The sequence below is a fragment of the Telmatherina bonti genome (assembly GCF_933228915.1).
Source record: "Telmatherina bonti genome assembly, chromosome: 3".
In the NCBI taxonomy this organism is placed as follows: domain Eukaryota; kingdom Metazoa; phylum Chordata; class Actinopteri; order Atheriniformes; family Telmatherinidae; genus Telmatherina; species Telmatherina bonti.
Window position 1 is genome coordinate 39,149,583 of NC_136621.1, and position 19,040 is coordinate 39,168,622.

Consider the following 19,040-nt stretch of genomic DNA (forward strand, 5'->3'; position numbering starts at 1 on the left):
ACGCTCACACATGCAGGGAAACTTTACCGGTTTGCTGGAGCTGTCAAAGAACTCTGGGTCAGAGATGGGGTCCATCAGGAAGGAGCGTGCGATGTTGGAGCGGAGCCCCTTTGGAGCCTCGTTGGTCATCTTCACGCCATTCTGCAGCACCGCCACGGGGAAGGTGGAAGATGGGTAGCTCGTCAGCCACAGCCTGAAGTCTGGGTGGGTGGTGTCCGGGTTCAGCTCCTGATCACAGCCACCAGTCCCAGATCATTCACATGCAAAGAGGTGAGTTAACATTGTTCCCAGTGTTTCATCTTACCTCACAAACCTTCTCCAGTGTCGGCATCCATGAAGTGGCCAAGTGGCAGTTCTGCAGAACCACCCATGTGCCCTCTGCAATGCCTGTCTTTATCATCTGCATGGCAATGGGACCTTGGCCTTGGCCCAGAGAGAGGGAGGTCAGCTTGTTGCCTGAAAAACCCTGAGGAGGAGGAAGAACAGCAGCGCAGACACCAAATCATTCAACAGCTGTCTGGAAAAAAACAGTCTGGTCGACACGGAGGATTCATCATCTCTTCCATGTCTTTGTACCTTCTCGTCTCCAAACTTGAGCAGAGCCGCCATGGGGTCTGAGCCCGTGGAGAGGATGAAGATAAGAGGTGCACAGCAGTGGCTGTCGACAAACACCTCGCTCAGGTTGAACGGTGGCGCTTCGATGAAGCGACGGCCTAAAGTGTCTGAAACAAACTGCTGTACCATGGGAACAATCTGAGGAGCAAATCGAGAGAGTTTATCCCGTGTCTGTTCAGAAACTGACCTGGTTCTTTAACGTGAACGGACCTTGTCGGGTCTGAGACAACGAATCGCCAGCATCTTCTGGAACTGGCTCAGCTTCTCCTGCCAGCCGCCCGGAAATGGAGTCTGATGTGGGTTCTGGAAACGTGCACGAGACAAGTTTTAGTCTCCTCGGTGGACACGTCTGACCTGCTGACTTTTGTTGTAAAAACCATTGTAGTGGAGTTTATCTGATGAAAAATAAATCTAGAAATCAACCGCACTCTGTCCAGTTTATTGACAATGCCCAGTTGTTTCCAGCGAGAGGTCCGGAGAGCTCTGCCCCCGCTCAGGGTGTTACAGCCATCTTTAGACATACACAAATAACCTTTACCTAGCAGCACTGGTCAAAACAGCTGCCAGCTTGAAGATAACAACAGTCCAAGCTGAAACAGGCCTTGAACAGAACATTTAGTTTTATGCATGAATCTACTAAAGCAAGTTTTCTGAACTACTCTAAACTATGCAGAATATATATCTTGTACTACATAAAAGAAGCTTAATAAAGGAGGAACATTAAAACTACACTATGTGCATAATTTCCACCACAACCATAACACCAATATGACCTCATTTTCTTGTCGTATTATCAGTTGCATAAATAAAAAAAGACTCATTCTGTATGAAAATATTCTGCTCTGAACTCTTTTCAGTCAGATCTATTCTCACGATACTTCCAATCTGCCTGTGATGAGATCAATGCCAGTTGGGACAAATGATCTTAGTACGTCCATCCCAACATAAAGGAGGAATAAATGTGAATTCTACGACAGGAACACACTCTGTCTAGTCAGATAGATGTGCTGCAGATGACTAGAAATTAAAGTTAGTGTGTGTATGTATGTGTGTATGTGTGAACAGCAAAGAAATAAATGTAATGTGTACATGTTTGTGTGCAACACACGTTGATTTAACAGCTGTTCTTACACAGTTGTGATTTGCACAACAGCAGCAGAATACATCGTAGTAGATAAAGCTTCACTTTGTTAGTTTTTAATCCAAGCATGAGTCATGTCTGCAGTACCTGACACGTCCGCTTCCTCCTGCACCGTCTTTCATCTCTTTTATACAAGATATATTTAGATTTCAGTCAAACTAATAAAACACAACTATTTGACATAATCCCAAGAATAAAACCAAAACTTGTTGCTAAGTAAGTTAGCAGGTTAAAAGATGTTACAATAAGTGTGAATCTCTGCAGGATGAATATGCTGAGACAGAAGGAGGAGCAGAACTACCTGGTTGCATAAAGCTGCATTTCTCCAGAATGTAAAGCATTCATGGACCTAACTAACACGCATAAGTCAGAGAGTAAGAACAGCAAACACATTTAGTCACAAGCTGCCCTGCTGAACATCTGAACAAAACTCCTTCCCCGTCTTTTTAAACCGTTTTCCATGTTTATATTGAGAAAATCATCGATGATGAATCATCCAGCATGTCCAGTACAGTTTGGGGAGAGGAGGCCTAGCGGTTACAGAGGTAAGCTTCAGTCTGGAGAAACTGGATTTAAATCCCTGGGCTGGCAGATGAGGACTGAGGTGAGCCAGTGTGGGCTCCTAACCGAGGCCCTTAACCTCCAGCACCCAGGTGCCAGAAGCCGTCTGTCAGCCCACTGCTCCCTGTGGAAAGAGGGTCAATTAAACACAGAGAAGAAGTTTCCCAGCTGGGATTCATGAAGTATGTTGTTGTTTCCCTTTCGGCTTGTCGCCACAGCGAATCATTGTCCATGCTTTACGCCGGACGTCCTTCCTGACACAACCCTCTGCATTTATCCAGGCTCCTCAGACACCAGCTGGGACTAATGAAGCATGATAATAATATAAAAATGAAAGAGGCATTTCCAGTTCATTTCCATATTTCTACTGGATAAACCTCCCAGATTAACAATAAAACTGGTGTCCTGCTGAAGAGCAACACGCCTGCATTCTTCATGTTCTTCCGTAGCACATCTGTACAGATGCAGATATTCCCAACTCGGCTGTAATCTACAGCTGCAGAAGTCATGAAAGCTGCAGAGAGGAAATGTCCAGAGCAGTGCACAGCACCGAGCGGGCCGAGTACGTCAGTGTGCACACAGCCTTAGTTTATTTCCTTATACTGTACTGGGGACAAACCTCTTGTCCTACATTTAGCATAAAGATGTTCTTTCTTAGATAATCTGTCCAGATGTTTATGCAAACTTCAAAGGTATTGATCACCACTATCAGGTTATTTCCCAACCGGTCCTCACCGATGCCGAACCAGAAACACAAGGAGAGGAGACGGCAGCAGGAACTCACTGGGCTGTCGTAGACCTCCTTCCACTTGTTTCTGAGTTGGGTCGTGTCCTGACGGAAGTTTCTGAAACTTTTCATCTCATCCAAGCGGCATATCTCATCCCACGCCTTCTTGGGGAGCCAGGTGCAGGGGTTGGAGTGGGGGTTGTCCAAGCCGACGCCTCCCGTTAGAAGGAAGCGCCACTCCCCCTCATCCACCTGAAACATGACGCAGCATCACGTAGTTCCCACAGTGTGAATTATTGTCTGACAACCTCATATAAACTAAGCAGAATTAAATATAGACTCCAATAGACACCAATAACCAGCTTGTTTGGTTAGTTAATCACTTACTAATACACAACAAGACAATGTTGGCTGCCCTCTCAAAAGTACAGGTATCTATATAAATCATAATTATAAGGGTTTGGTGATAAAAGTATAATAAATACAAATGAATGTGTAACAGAGTAAACAAAGTGATAGTGTGGATGGAGGAGAACTAGAAGATTTGTATTATAGATAATCAAATATATAGGTTGATATCAGTTATAAGTAAGTGTATTGTTGTGAATGAATATTTTACATGATAGGATGTAACATGAATGGACATGACATGCATTTACTTATATAAAAAATGGATGGAAAGAGATGATTTTGAAGATGTAAACACCTTGTATTCCAGGATTGAACTGAAATGCTGATGTTCTGTGTAACTTTTTACAAGTTTTGTTTTTGATATTATAATTGTGCCGGACCCCAGGAAGAATAGCTGCAGCTTGCCACAGCTAATGGGGATCCTAAATAAACTAAACTCTCAGAAATCTCCGGCTTATGTTGCTGGTGTGTGTGTGTTCCTACCAGCTTGTCGTGCATGAGCAGGTTGACACTGAGGCAGAAGGAGAAGAGCAGCTTGTCCTTCTCAAACAGCGAGCGGCACACGTTGGCATACAGCGTGTAGGTGAAATGGTCTCGCAGGATCTGGAGTCTGAAAAACAAACATGCCGTCATTTCAGATCCAACACAATTTACAGATAAAGCCTTTAAAGGTCCATTTACTGGTGTTAAAGTCCATTTTTACCTGGTTGGCACCGAGCTGCTTACCTCTCCTCCAAGTCGTCACTCTTCTCTGATCCGTCGATGGAGCTGATGAAGAGGTTGATGAACCAGGTGAGGGAGTACTGGTACATGGGCTCGATGTTCGCCAGGTCAGCAATAGAGAAGAAGAGGATGGAGGAGTGCTCTGCGATGGCCGTGTAGCCCATGCGAGTCGTATCAATCTTTTGCTCCGTCTCTTCGGCCACGGCCTGCTTCTCTGCTATTTCATTGGCAAGAACCTTGGAACAGGAGAGGGTGCTGACGGTGGTCTCGTCCTCCAGAATGTTGCCCGTGCAGGAGGAGAGCCCCTCTAAGATTTTGTCCTCAATCTCCTTCAGTTGTCTGATTAATAAAAGAAAAGAAAGTCCAGTTTTCTGAAGGGTTTTTATTGGAGAAGCTGACGTGGGTCTGGTCAGGACAACTGTACTTCTTGTTTTCTGCTCCCTGCAGAATGAGAGCCTGCTTTTCTTCTTCGAGGTCCGGCCTCTCCCGCGCCACCACGATGCCCAGCAGCTGGTCCTGGATGCCTTTTTGAGTGATCATGAAGTTTACCAAGGTCACCTACGTCACAAACGCACGTTCACATGTGTGGCTGGGACATGGACTACTGCCAGATAAGATCAATCCATCAGAGATTATTGAACATACACCCCCGTCAAAAGTCTAGACACACTTTCCCATTAGATTTAAAAGTACAATGTTTTCTCATTTTTACTGGTGGTGAACAAAAAAAGATTTTTGTGTAAATACTGAAATATTTGTCTGAAACCAACCAAAAATCAGAGAAAAAGTATTAAAATGAACCATCCTACGACTGTAGAAGCATGAAGACGTTTACTCAAGATGTGCATGACTTGACTAAAATCACAAGTAACCAGATGCAGATGGAAAAACAGACAAGTTTTACGGTCAAATAAGTCAAAGATTAAACCAGAGGACACATTTAACTCCAAGAATACCTAATGTTCTGTTACTGTGAGGCTGTTTCCGCAGATGGAAGGAGAATTAAGATGTCGGAGCTCCTCGAACCGTCACCAGAGCTCCAACTGGACAAAGTTAATGAAGTGAACTGGTTGTGAAATGGACGGAGCATGCTGTTCCACTAATCCCACAAACATGAGGGGTAAAATACCCAAACAGCAACCAATCAGAAGCTTCTGAATGGCCAATTTAACCATAATCTAGTCTTTCAGCAACATATTAACTGGACTCATTTCATACGTTTCAGCATATTAATGTAGTTCTGACAAACTTCTGATTGTAGAAAACCCAAAGTATGAAGCTAAACAATGAAAGTACTGCATCAAAACATCCTAATAGTCTCTTTTTTACCGTGACATTCATGTTCATAAACAGTGTTTGAACTTGAAATAAAAGTCCTCTATCAGACCCACATCAGGAAAACTCCAGCCGTTTCAGTGAAACGTAAAAGATTTAATGTATTGATTACTATTTATCTATACTATTTATTACAATCTATTACTATTTATTTATAAGTTAGAAGCCTATATCTGCTGCCTGCGCTTTGCTTTCTACGCAGCCTGATTCTACGTCTACTGACACACTCCAAGCTCACATTAATCTCTAGTTTTTCACACACACACTTCTTTTTTCCCCAAAGTCACGGCTGTTTCTCAAGGTTAAGATTTTCCAGTTGCTCCTCCTCATGTGTTTGCATTTCTAACTGGGTTTAATGGGAATACTGGAAGCCTCTAACAGGGCAAAAGCAGAAAAAATGGAGGAAGGAGCAAGATGTGAAAAATGAGCTGAATCAATCCAGTAACTCCAGGCTTTAACCTTCATCACGCTGCGTAAAAAAGTGACATTTTTTCCTTTTAAAACTGCTTTTTTAAGGTAAAAATAGCAGAAAATAAATCATGCCTACCTGTTTCAAAAGCACATATCTTTCTTGTTTATTGTTGTAATAAAGAATAAAAGCATTTTAGCATATATTTCTTGAAAGAAAAAAACCACACAAACAAAAACTTATTTACAGGTTTTCTTTGGAACTTTTTACTGGTGAAGATCCGGGGTTTATTCTACCAACACGACTCGATCGTCCTGCTTTGTCCCCTTTTGCATCTTTTACTTGGTCCGCAGACCAATTAGTCTGGCGGACGAACAGAGCGATGAGCTCTTCGTTGAAGAATAACTGAAACATTCCCCTTCAGACACATCATTGTCTCCTAAATGTGGCCCTGCAGGTTCACCAAGTGAACTGTGTTCCTGGATTTCGGTGCATTGATGCACCGGCAGCTGTCGAGCGCTTCCAGAAATCAGGTGCATGATGAAGGTTAAATGTGAACTTTGCTAACCCTTCCCAACCTTTTTCCTCTCTGTAATGTACCTTCCATAACTTCTGATGTTTGTCAGACTGCGCCTGTGTGAGGTGTGGATCAGCTACAGGACCGCTGGTGTTCCTTTACCTTGACGGACGTCTCAGGCAGGTAGTGCGGGTTGCGGAGCTTTGTAGTGATGTAGAAGCGGAAGTCTGGAGCATATTCAATAGTTGAGTCTCCCAGGCGGATACACATTGCACCACCTTGTTTAAAGGTCTGCTTGAGCAGCAGGGGCTCAAGGATTGGGTCCAGCTCCTCACCTACATTCTCCAGCAGCACTGAAAGACAAGGATATAAATTAGCGTATCCTTTCCAAACAAGGACAAACTGTCTCTGCACAGATATTCCTGAATAAAAACTTCCTTTCAGATTGTTTGCTGGTGACAAACGGCGCTAACGTCAACACGTGAGCCGTTGCTCAGCTGGAAACTCTTCCACTCTGTGCAGTCAGACAACACGCCAAAGCAAACTGTTCTTCCTTCAGCAGCTGAGTGTATTTAAGGTAAAAGGTATTTAAGAGCTTTGTCACACCTCTTCTACACTCCAGAGAGAAAATAAAGGCAACCAAGACTGTGCTCCACTAGATTCCTTAAAGAACACACCTTTCTTTTACTGTTAAATCCCTGGATTTAACTATCAATGCTGCTTTCTTCTACTTGATAAACCTTTTCCAAGCTGCATTTATTTCACACGGAGCTCCTAAAGTTCTAATTGGGGGCGAAAAGAGAAATCTTTACATTAATAAAAGCATCTTTACAGTTAGTATCCGATTGTTTTACTGACGCAGCCTCAGAGTTTTAGCATGACGCAGCTTCAAGACTGATAAGCTTTCAAGTAGAGGAATGACTTAATTTAAACAAATCCTTTGTTTTTATGGTGAATCATCCAGAAGAGTGACCTTCCTCTGCAGTATTAAGACCCTCCAAGAGCCAACATATGTTCACGCAACACGATAAATCAGTGAAGCAGACGAAACATCACAACTGATGTCCTCAACGCCGTCCTGCCAGTCTGACGGCGTTTTTGCCGTCTATAACTGGCATTATGTGTCAGCTCAGCTCCCAGAAGCAACACAGATCAACTTTTCCTCACAACATGGATGAACATATAGACATATATATACATAGACGCTGCGTAGCATTACGCTACCAATGCGAGCTGACGTCTCATCACGCCGCCATCTTGGATGGGTCTCCATGCGCCTCCAATGCATTTATTTGTAAGGTGTAGGTCCAACCACAACAATAATTTTACCAGTTTTTACCTGATTTTCCTCAGTTTGGTTTGTTACAAAGGCAGAGATATTGTTTTGATACAGATCACTGTAAAACATTAAAACTACGTGCTTTTATGCTAAAATATATTTTATAATACTATTTAACAAAGACATAAGGTAGCTGCAATATAAATAAATGTATAAATGAATTTGATACTAACATGTTTGATTGTTTATTGATGAATTTGGATTTATATATTTTATCTGGACAAATAAATTATTATTCAACCATGTGAAATGTAATTCCACACGATCTGCTTTCAATATTTCTCCGGTTATTGCAACCGAATGCTGAACAAAATACGGAAATAGTTGCTGCTTTCTCTTGACTACGGTTGACTCTTTTTTTTTTTATTTACATTTATTAATTTAACAATATAGAGAAACAGTTGTACAAAGTCTGAAAATAAAGTATTGTATCAAAACTGTGCAATTCAGAAGTTTCCTAGAAAAACACTCGGAAAACGTAAACCTCCGCCAAGGCCTTTAAAAAGTTCCTGGATCCAAACGGTGATCCGGATCACCACCTAAATTAAACGTTTTCAACAAATCCTGAAAATTTCATGAAAATCCGTCCATAACTTTTTAAGTTATCTTGAACACAAACAGACAAACAGATAAAGGCAGTAACAACATAACCTCCTTCATGGAGGTAATTATGCTACCATGTAAAACTCTCTTTGTGAAACATCAATATCATATTTTTCCATAAACACCTTATAGGAGAAAAACTTTTCATTTGCATTTAGTAGCTTATTCACTGTGTTAACATTATTTATAAACCAGTTATGTAGAAAAGGGTTTTGTTTGTGTGTAATATATACGCCTTGTTCCACAGAAAAACAGTTATGTGGGGAAACTAGTTAGACCCGAAAGCTGAGACCCGTCCAATATGGTGGGAAGATGATGTCTATGGGGTGAACAGACATGGATAAACCATCATGGACCGCTTTGGAGCAAAGACGCATCAACATTTTTATTTTTCTGATAAACATTAAGTTTCCATCGAGCTTTTCTCATAAAGAAACACGACTTAAATCACGATACAAATAAAAACCAAATCAATTGGATTATAGACTGCACAAAAATAAACAGTGAAAAAGTGTGAAACTGAAATAATTACCTGGCTCTAAGGAGGTGAAACTACTAATTACCTGGCTTTGAGGAGGTGAAACTACTAATTACCTGGCTTTAAGGAGTTGAAACTACTAATTACCTGGCTTTGAGGAGGTGAAACTACTAATTACCTGGCTTTAAGGAGGTGAAACTACTAATTACCTGGCTTTAAGGAGGTGGAACTACTAATTACCTGGCTTTAAGGAGGTGGAACTACTAATTACCTGGCTTTAAGGAGGTGAAACTACTAATTACCTGGCTTTAAGGAGGTGGAACTACTAATTACCTGGCTTTAAGGAGGTGGAACTACTAATTACCTGGCTTTGAGGAGGTGGAACTACTAATTACCTGGCTTTGAGGAGGTGGAACTACTAATTACCTGGCTTTAAGGAGGTGAAACTACTAATTACCTGGCTTTAAGGAGGTGAAACTACTAATTACCTGGCTTTAAGGAGGTGGAACTACTAATTACCTGGCTTTAAGGAGGTGGAACTACTAATTACCTGGCTTTAAGGAGGTGAAACTACTAATTACCTGGCTTTAAGGAGGTGGAACTACTAATTACCTGGCTTTAAGGAGGTGGAACTACTAATTACCTGGCTTTGAGGAGGTGGAACTACTAATTACCTGGCTTTGAGGAGGTGGAACTACTAATTACCTGGCTTTAAGGAGGTGGAACTACTAATTACCTGGCTTTAAGGAGGTGGAACTACTAATTACCAGGCTTTAAGGAGGTGGAACTACTATTTACCTGGCTTTGAGGAGGTGGAACTACTAATTACCTGGCTTTGAGGAGGTGAAACTACTAATTACCTGGCTTTAAGGAGTTGAAACTACTAATTACCTGGCTTTGAGGAGGTGAAACTACTAATTACCTGGCTTTAAGGAGGTGAAACTACTAATTACCTGGCTTTAAGGAGGTGGAACTACTAATTACCTGGCTTTGAGGAGGTGGAACTACTAATTACCTGGCTTTGAGGAGGTGGAACTACTAATTACCTGGCTTTGAGGAGGTGGAACTACTAATTACCTGGCTTTGAGGAGGTGGAACTACTAATTACCTGGCTTTAAGGAGGTGGAACTACTAATTACCAGGCTTTAAGGAGGTGGAACTACTAATTACCTGGCTTTGAGGAGGTGGAACTACTATTTACCTGGCTTTGAGGAGGTGGAACTACTAATTACCAGGCTTTTAGGAGTTGGAACTACTAATTACCTGGCTTTGAGGAGGTGAAACTACTAATTACCTGGCTTTGAGGAGGTGGAACTACTAATTACCTGGCTTTAAGGAGGTGGAACTACTAATTACCTGGCTTTGAGGAGGTGGAACTACTAATTACCTGGCTTTGAGGAGGTGGAACTACTAATTACCTGGCTTTGAGGAGGTGAAACTACTAATTACCTGGCTTTGAGGAGGTGGAACTACTAATTACCTGGCTTTGAGGAGGTGAAACTACTAATTACCTGGCTTTGAGGAGGTGAAACTACTAATTACCTGGCTTTGAGGAGGTGGAACTACTAATTACCTGGCTTTGAGGAGGTGGAACTACTAATTACCTGGCTTTGAGGAGGTGGAACTACTAATTACCTGGCTTTGAGGAGGTGAAACTACTAATTACCTGGCTTTGAGGAGGTGAAACTACTAATTACCTGGCTTTGAGGAGGTGGAACTACTAATTACCTGGCTTTGAGGAGGTGAAACTACTAATTACCTGGCTTTGAGGAGGTGAAACTACTAATTACCTGGCTTTAAGGAGGTGGAACTACTAATTACCAGGCTTTAAGGAGGTGGAACTACTATTTACCTGGCTTTGAGGAGGTGAAACTACTATTTACCTGGCTTTGAGGAGGTGAAACTACTAATTACCAGGCTTTGAGGAGGTGGAACTACTAATTACCAGGCTTTAAGGAGGTGGAACTACTATTTACCAGGCTTTGAGGAGGTGAAACTACTAATTACCTGGCTTTGAGGAGGTGAAACTACTAATTACCTGGCTTTAAGGAGGTGAAACTACTAATTACCTGGCTTTGAGGAGGTGGAACTACTAATTACCAGGCTTTAAGGAGGTGGAACTACTATTTACCTGGCTTTGAGGAGGTGGAACTACTATTTACCTGGCTTTGAGGAGGTGAAACTACTAATTACCAGGCTTTAAGGAGGTGGAACTACTATTTACCTGGCTTTGAGGAGGTGAAACTACTAATTACCAGGCTTTGAGGAGGTGGAACTACTAATTACCAGGCTTTAAGGAGGTGGAACTACTAATTACCTGGCTTTGAGGAGGTGGAACTACTAATTACCTGGCTTTAAAGAGGTGGAACTACTAATTACCAGGCTTTAAGGAGGTGGAACTACTAATTACCTGGCTTTAAGGAGGTGAAACTACTAATTACCTGGCTTTAAGGAGGTGGAACTACTAATTACCTGGCTTTAAGGAGGTGGAACTACTAATTACCTGGCTTTAAGGAGGTGAAACTACTAATTACCTGGCTTTAAGGAGGTGGAACTACTAATTACCTGGCTTTAAGGAGGTGGAACTACTAATTACCTGGCTTTAAGGAGGTGGAACTACTAATTACCAGGCTTTAAGGAGGTGGAACTACTATTTACCTGGCTTTGAGGAGGTGGAACTACTAATTACCAGGCTTTAAGGAGGTGGAACTACTATTTACCTGGCTTTGAGGAGGTGGAACTACTAATTACCTGGCTTTGAGGAGGTGGAACTACTAATTACCAGGCTTTAAGGAGGTGGAACTACTAATTACCTGGCTTTAAGGAGGTGAAACTACTAATTACCTGGCTTTAAGGAGGTGGAACTACTAATTACCTGGCTTTAAGGAGGTGAAACTACTAATTACCTGGCTTTAAGGAGGTGAAACTACTAATTACCTGGCTTTAAGGAGGTGGAACTACTAATTACCAGGCTTTGAGGAGGTGGAACTACTAATTACCTGGCTTTAAGGAGGTGGAACTACTAATTACCTGGCTTTAAGGAGGTGAAACTACTAATTACCAGGCTTTAAGGAGGTGGAACTACTAATTACCTGGCTTTAAGGAGGTGGAACTACTAATTACCAGGCTTTGAGGAGGTGGAACTACTAATTACCTGGCTTTAAGGAGGTGGAACTACTAATTACCTGGCTTTAAGGAGGTGAAACTACTAATTACCAGGCTTTGAGGAGGTGGAACTACTAATTACCTGGCTTTAAGGAGGTGAAACTACTAATTACCAGGCTTTGAGGAGGTGGAACTACTAATTACCTGGCTTTAAGGAGGTGAAACTACTAATTACCAGGCTTTAAGGAGGTGGAACTACTAATTACCTGGCTTTAAGGAGGTGAAACTACTAATTACCAGGCTTTAAGGAGGTGGAACTACTAATTACCTGGCTTTAAGGAGGTGGAACTACTAATTACCTGGCTTTAAGGAGGTGGAACTACTAATTACCTGGCTTTAAGGAGGTGGAACTACTAATTACCTGGCTTTAAGGAGGTGGAACTACTAATTACCTGGCTTTAAGGAGGTGAAACTACTAATTACCTGGCGTTAAGGAGGTGGAACTACTAATTACCTGGCTTTGAGGAGGTGAAACTACTAATTACCAGGCTTTGAGGAGGTGAAACTACTAATTACCAGGCTTTGAGGAGGTGAAACTACTAATTACCTGGCTTTAAGGAGGTGGAACTACTAATTACCAGGCTTTGAGGAGGTGGAACTACTAATTACCTGGCTTTGAGGAGGTGGAACTACTAATTACCTGGCTTTGAGGAGGTGAAACTACTAATTACCTGGCTTTGAGGAGGTGAAACTACTAATTACCTGGCTTTTAGGAGTTGGAACTACTAATTACCTGGCTTTGAGGAGGTGAAACTACTAATTACCTGGCTTTGAGGAGGTGGAACTACTAATTACCTGGCTTTGAGGAGGTGGAACTACTAATTACCTGGCTTTGAGGAGGTGGAACTACTAATTACCTGGCTTTGAGGAGGTGGAACTACTAATTACCTGGCTTTGAGGAGGTGAAACTACTAATTACCTGGCTTTGAGGAGGTGAAACTACTAATTACCTGGCTTTGAGGAGGTGGAACTACTAATTACCTGGCTTTGAGGAGGTGAAACTACTAATTACCTGGCTTTGAGGAGGTGAAACTACTAATTACCAGGCTTTAAGGAGGTGGAACTACTATTTACCTGGCTTTGAGGAGGTGAAACTACTATTTACCTGGCTTTGAGGAGGTGAAACTACTAATTACCAGGCTTTGAGGAGGTGAAACTACTAATTACCAGGCTTTAAGGAGGTGGAACTACTATTTACCTGGCTTTGAGGAGGTAAAACTACTAATTACCTGGCTTTGAGGAGGTGAAACTACTAATTACCAGGCTTTGAGGAGGTGAAACTACTAATTACCTGGCTTTGAGGAGGTGAAACTACTAATTACCTGGCTTTAAGGAGGTGAAAATACTAATTACCTGGCTTTGAGGAGGTGGAACTACTAATTACCAGGCTTTAAGGAGGTGGAACTACTAATTACCTGGCTTTGAGGAGGTGAAACTACTAATTACCTGGCTTTGAGGAGGTGGAACTACTATTTACCTGGCTTTGAGGAGGTGGAACTACTAATTACCAGGCTTTGAGGAGGTGAAACTACTAATTACCAGGCTTTGAGGAGGTGAAACTACTAATTACCAGGCTTTGAGGAGGTGAAACTACTAATTACCAGGCTCTGAGGAGGTGAAACTACTAATTACCTGGCTTTGAGGAGGTGGAACTACTAATTACCAGGCTTTGAGGAGGTGGAACTACTAATTACCAGGCTTTGAGGAGGTGGAACTACTAATTACCTGGCTTTGAGGAGGTGGAACTACTAATTACCTGGCTTTGAGGAGGTGGAACTACTAATTACCTGGCTTTGAGGAGGTGGAACTACTAATTACCTGGCTTTGAGGAGGTGGAACTATTAATTACCAGGCTTTGAGGAGGTGGAACTACTAATTACCTGGCTTTGAGGAGGTGGAACTACTAATTACCTGGCTTTAAGGAGGTGGAACTACTAATTACCTGGCTTTGAGGAGGTGAAACTACTAATTACCTGGCTTTGAGGAGGTGAAACTACTAATTACCTGGCTTTAAGGAGGTGAAACTACTAATTACCTGGCTTTGAGGAGGTGGAACTACTAATTACCTGGCTTTGAGGAGGTGGAACTATTAATTACCTGGCTTTGAGGAGGTGGAACTACTAATTACCTGGCTTTGAGGAGGTGGAACTACTAATTACCTGGCTTTGAGGAGGTGAAACTACTAATTACCTGGCTTTGAGGAGGTGAAACTACTAATTACCTGGCTTTGAGGAGGTGAAACTACTAATTACCTGGCTTTGAGGAGGTGGAACTACTAATTACCTGGCTTTGAGGAGGTGAAACTACTAATTACCTGGCTTTGAGGAGGTGAAACTACTAATTACCTGGCTTTAAGGAGGTGGAACTACTAATTACCTGGCTTTGAGGAGGTGAAACTACTAATTACCTGGCTTTGAGGAGGTGGAACTACTAATTACCTGGCTTTGAGGAGGTGAAACTACTAATTACCTGGCTTTGAGGAGGTGAAACTACTAATTACCTGGCTTTGAGGAGGTGAAACTACTAATTACCTGGCTTTGAGGAGGTGAAACTACTAATTACCTGGCTTTGAGGAGGTGAAACTACTAATTACCTGGCTTTGAGGAGGTGGAACTATTAATTACCTAGCTTTGAGGAGGTGAAACTACTAATTACCTGGCTTTGAGGAGGTGAAACTACTAATTACCTGGCTTTGAGGAGGTGGAACTACTAATTACCTGGCTTTGAGGAGGTGAAACTACTAATTACCTGGCTTTGAGGAGGTGAAACTACTAATTACCTGGCTTTGAGGAGGTGAAACTACTAATTACCTGGCTTTGAGGAGGTGAAACTACTAATTACCTGGCTTTAAGGAGGTGGAACTACTAATTACCTGGCTTTGAGGAGGTGAAACTACTAATTACCTGGCTTTGAGGAGGTGGAACTACTAATTACCTGGCTTTAAGGAGGTGGAACTACTAATTACCTGGCTTTGAGGAGGTGGAACTACTAATTACCTGGCTTTGAGGAGGTGGAACTACTAAATACCTGGCTTTGAGGAGGTGAAACTACTAAATACCTGGCTTTGAGGAGGTGAAACTACTAATTACCTGGCTTTGAGGAGGTGAAACTACTAATTACCTGGCTTTGAGGAGGTGAAACTACTAATTACCTGGCTTTGAGGAGGTGGAACTACTAATTACCTGGCTTTAAGGAGGTGGAACTACTAATTACCTGGCTTTGAGGAGGTGAAACTACTAATTACCTGGCTTTGAGGAGGTGAAACTACTAATTACCTGGCTTTGAGGAGGTGAAACTACTAATTACCTGGCTTTGAGGAGGTGGAACTACTAATTACCAGGCTTTGAGGAGGTGGAACTACTAATTACCTGGCTTTGAGGAGGTGAAACTACTAATTACCTGGCTTTGAGGAGGTGAAACTACTAATTACCTGGCTTTGAGGAGGTGAAACTACTAATTACCTGGCTTTGAGGAGGTGAAACTACTAATTACCTGGCTTTGAGGAGGTGGAACTACTAATTACCTGGCTTTGAGGAGGTGGAACTACTAATTACCTGGCTTTGAGGAGGTGAAACTACTAAATACCTGGCTTTAAGGAGGTGGAACTACTAATTACCAGGCTTTAAGGAGGTGGAACTACTAATTACCTGGCTTTGAGGAGGTGGAACTACTAAATACCTGGCTTGAAGGAGGTGGAACTACTAATTACCAGGCTTTAAGGAGGTGGAACTACTAATTACCTGGCTTTAAGGAGGTGGAACTACTAAATACCTGGCTTTGAGGAGGTGGAACTACTAATTACCTGGCTTTGAGGAGGTGGAACTACTAATTACCTGGCTTTAAGGAGGTGGAACTATTAATTACCTGGCTTTAAGGAGGTGGAACTACTAATTACCAGGCTTTAAGGAGGTGGAACTACTAATTACCTGGCTTTAAGGAGGTGGAACTACTAATTACCTGGCTTTAAGGAGGTGGAACTACTAATTACCTGGCTTTAAGGAGGTGGAACTAGTAATTACCTGGCTTTAAGGAGGTGGAACTACTAATTACCTGGCTTTAAGGAGGTGGAACTACTAATTACCTGGCTTTAAGGAGGTGGAACTACTAATTACCAGGCTTTAAGGAGGTGGAACTACTAATTACCTGGCTTTAAGGAGGTGGAACTACTAATTACCTGGCTTTGAGGAGGTGGAACTACTAATTACCTGGCTTTAAGGAGGTGGAACTACTAATTACCTGGCTTTGAGGAGGTGGAACTACTAATTACCTGGCTTTGAGGAGGTGAAACTACTAATTACCTGGCTTTGAGGAGGTGAAACTACTAATTACCTGGCTTTGAGGAGGTGAAACTACTAATTACCTGGCTTTGAGGAGGTGAAACTACTAATTACCTGGCTTTAAGGAGGTGGAACTACTAATTACCTGGCTTTGAGGAGGTGAAACTACTAATTACCTGGCTTTGAGGAGGTGGAAGTACTAATTACCTGGCTTTAAGGAGGTGGAAGTACTAATTACCTGGCTTTGAGGAGGTGGAACTACTAATTACCTGGCTTTGAGGAGGTGGAACTACTAAATACCTGGCTTTGAGGAGGTGAAACTACTAATTACCTGGCTTTGAGGAGGTGAAACTACTAATTACCTGGCTTTGAGGAGGTGAAACTACTAATTACCTGGCTTTGAGGAGGTGAAACTACTAATTACCTGGCTTTGAGGAGGTGGAACTACTAATTACCTGGCTTTGAGGAGGTGGAACTACTAATTACCTGGCTTTGAGGAGGTGGAACTACTAATTACCTGGCTTTGAGGAGGTGAAACTACTAATTACCTGGCTTTGAGGAGGTGAAACTACTAATTACCTGGCTTTGAGGAGGTGGAACTACTAATTACCAGGCTTTGAGGAGGTGGAACTACTAAATACCTGGCTTTGAGGAGGTGGAACTACTAATTACCTGGCTTTGAGGAGGTGGAACTACTAATTACCTGGCTTTGAGGAGGTGGAACTACTAATTACCTGGCTTTAAGGAGGTGGAACTACTAATTACCTGGCTTTGAGGAGGTGAAACTACTAATTACCTGGCTTTGAGGAGGTGGAACTACTAATTACCAGGCTTTAAGGAGGTGGAACTACTAATTACCTGGCTTTGAGGAGGTGGAACTACTAATTACCTGGCTTTAAGGAGGTGGAACTACTAAATACCTGGCTTTAAGGAGGTGGAACTACTAAATACCTGGCTTTAAGGAGGTGGAACTACTAATTACCTGGCTTTAAGGAGGTGGAACTACTAATTACCTGGCTTTGAGGAGGTGGAACTACTAATTACCTGGCTTTGAGGAGGTGGAACTACTAATTACCTGGCTTTGAGGAGGTGGAACTACTAATTACCTGGCTTTAAGGAGGTGGAACTACTAATTACCTGGCTTTAAGGAGGTGGAACTACTAATTACCTGGCTTTAAGGAGGTGGAACTACTAATTACCTGGCTTTGAGGAGGTGGAACTACTAATTACCTGGCTTTAAGGAGGTGGAACTACTAATTACCTGGCTTTAAGGAGGTGGAACTACTAATTACCTGGCTTTGAGGAGGTGGAACTACTAATTACCTGGCTTTGAGGAGGTGGAACTACTAATTACCTGGCTTTGAGGAGGTGGAACTACTAATTACCTGGCTTTAAGGAGGTGGAACTACTAATTACCTGGCTTTGAGGAGGTGGAACTACTAATTACCAGGCTTTGAGGAGGTGAAACTACTAATTACCTGGCTTTGAGGAGGTGAAACTACTAATTACCTGGCTTTGAGGAGGTGGAACTACTAATTACCTGGCTTTGAGGAGGTGAAACTACTAATTACCTGGCTTTGAGGAGGTGAAACTACTAATTACCAGGCTTTAAGGAGGTGGAACTACTATTTACCTGGCTTTGAGGAGGTGAAACTACTATTTACCTGGCTTTGAGGAGGTGAAACTACTAATTACCAGGCTTTGAGGAGGTGAAACTACTAATTACCAGGCTTTAAGGAGGTGGAACTACTATTTACCTGGCTTTGAGGAGGTAAAACTACTAATTACCTGGCTTTGAGGAGGTGAAACTACTAATTACCAGGCTTTGAGGAGGTGAAACTACTAATTACCTGGCTTTGAGGAGGTGAAACTACTAATTACCTGGCTTTAAGGAGGTGAAAATACTAATTACCTGGCTTTGAGGAGGTGGAACTACTAATTACCAGGCTTTAAGGAGGTGGAACTACTAATTACCTGGCTTTGAGGAGGTGAAACTACTAATTACCTGGCTTTGAGGAGGTGAAACTACTAATTACCAGGCTCTGAGGAGGTGAAACTACTAATTACCTGGCTTTGAGGAGGTGGAACTACTAATTACCAGGCTTTGAGGAGGTGGAACTACTAATTACCAGGCTTTGAGGAGGTGGAACTACTAATTACCTGGCTTTGAGGAGGTGGAACTACTAATTACCTGGCTTTGAGGAGGTGGAACTACTAATTACCTGGCTTTGAGGAGGTGGAACTACTAATTACCTGGCTTTGAGGAGGTGGAACTATTAATTACCAGGCTTTGAGGAGGTGGAACTACTAATTACCTGGCTTTGAGGAGGTGGAACTACTAATTACCTGGCTTTAAGGAGGTGGAACTACTAATTACCTGGCTTTGAGGAGGTGAAACTACTAATTACCTGGCTTTGAGGAGGTGAAACTACTAATTACCTGGCTTTAAGGAGGTGAAACTACTAATTACCTGGCTTTGAGGAGGTGGAACTACTAATTACCTGGCTTTGAGGAGGTGGAACTATTAATTACCTGGCTTTGAGGAGGTGGAACTACTAATTACCTGGCTTTGAGGAGGTGGAACTACTAATTACCTGGCTTTGAGGAGGTGAAACTACTAATTACCTGGCTTTGAGGAGGTGAAACTACTAATTACCTGGCTTTGAGGAGGTGAAACTACTAATTACCTGGCTTTGAGGAGGTGGAACTACTAATTACCTGGCTTTGAGGAGGTGAAAC

The 19,040-nt window shown here is 42.3% G+C and overlaps 1 protein-coding gene across 1 annotated transcript in view; it reads right to left on the reverse strand.

The window, feature by feature from the left end:
* The window catches only part of dnah7 (dynein, axonemal, heavy chain 7), a gene marked incomplete at both ends in the record, with an annotated part of 89,011 nt that overhangs the window by 17,749 nt on the left and 52,222 nt on the right, over window positions 1-19,040 (reverse strand). Inside the window, 9 exons of the mRNA XM_079264138.1 lie at window positions 28-228; window positions 305-466; window positions 577-753; window positions 826-918; window positions 3,102-3,296; window positions 3,939-4,065; window positions 4,182-4,517; window positions 4,603-4,736; window positions 6,602-6,792. Of these exons, the coding sequence (XP_079120264.1) occupies window positions 28-228; window positions 305-466; window positions 577-753; window positions 826-918; window positions 3,102-3,296; window positions 3,939-4,065; window positions 4,182-4,517; window positions 4,603-4,736; window positions 6,602-6,792 (1,616 nt within the window). The remainder of the gene's footprint in view (window positions 1-27; window positions 229-304; window positions 467-576; window positions 754-825; window positions 919-3,101; window positions 3,297-3,938; window positions 4,066-4,181; window positions 4,518-4,602; window positions 4,737-6,601; window positions 6,793-19,040) is intronic.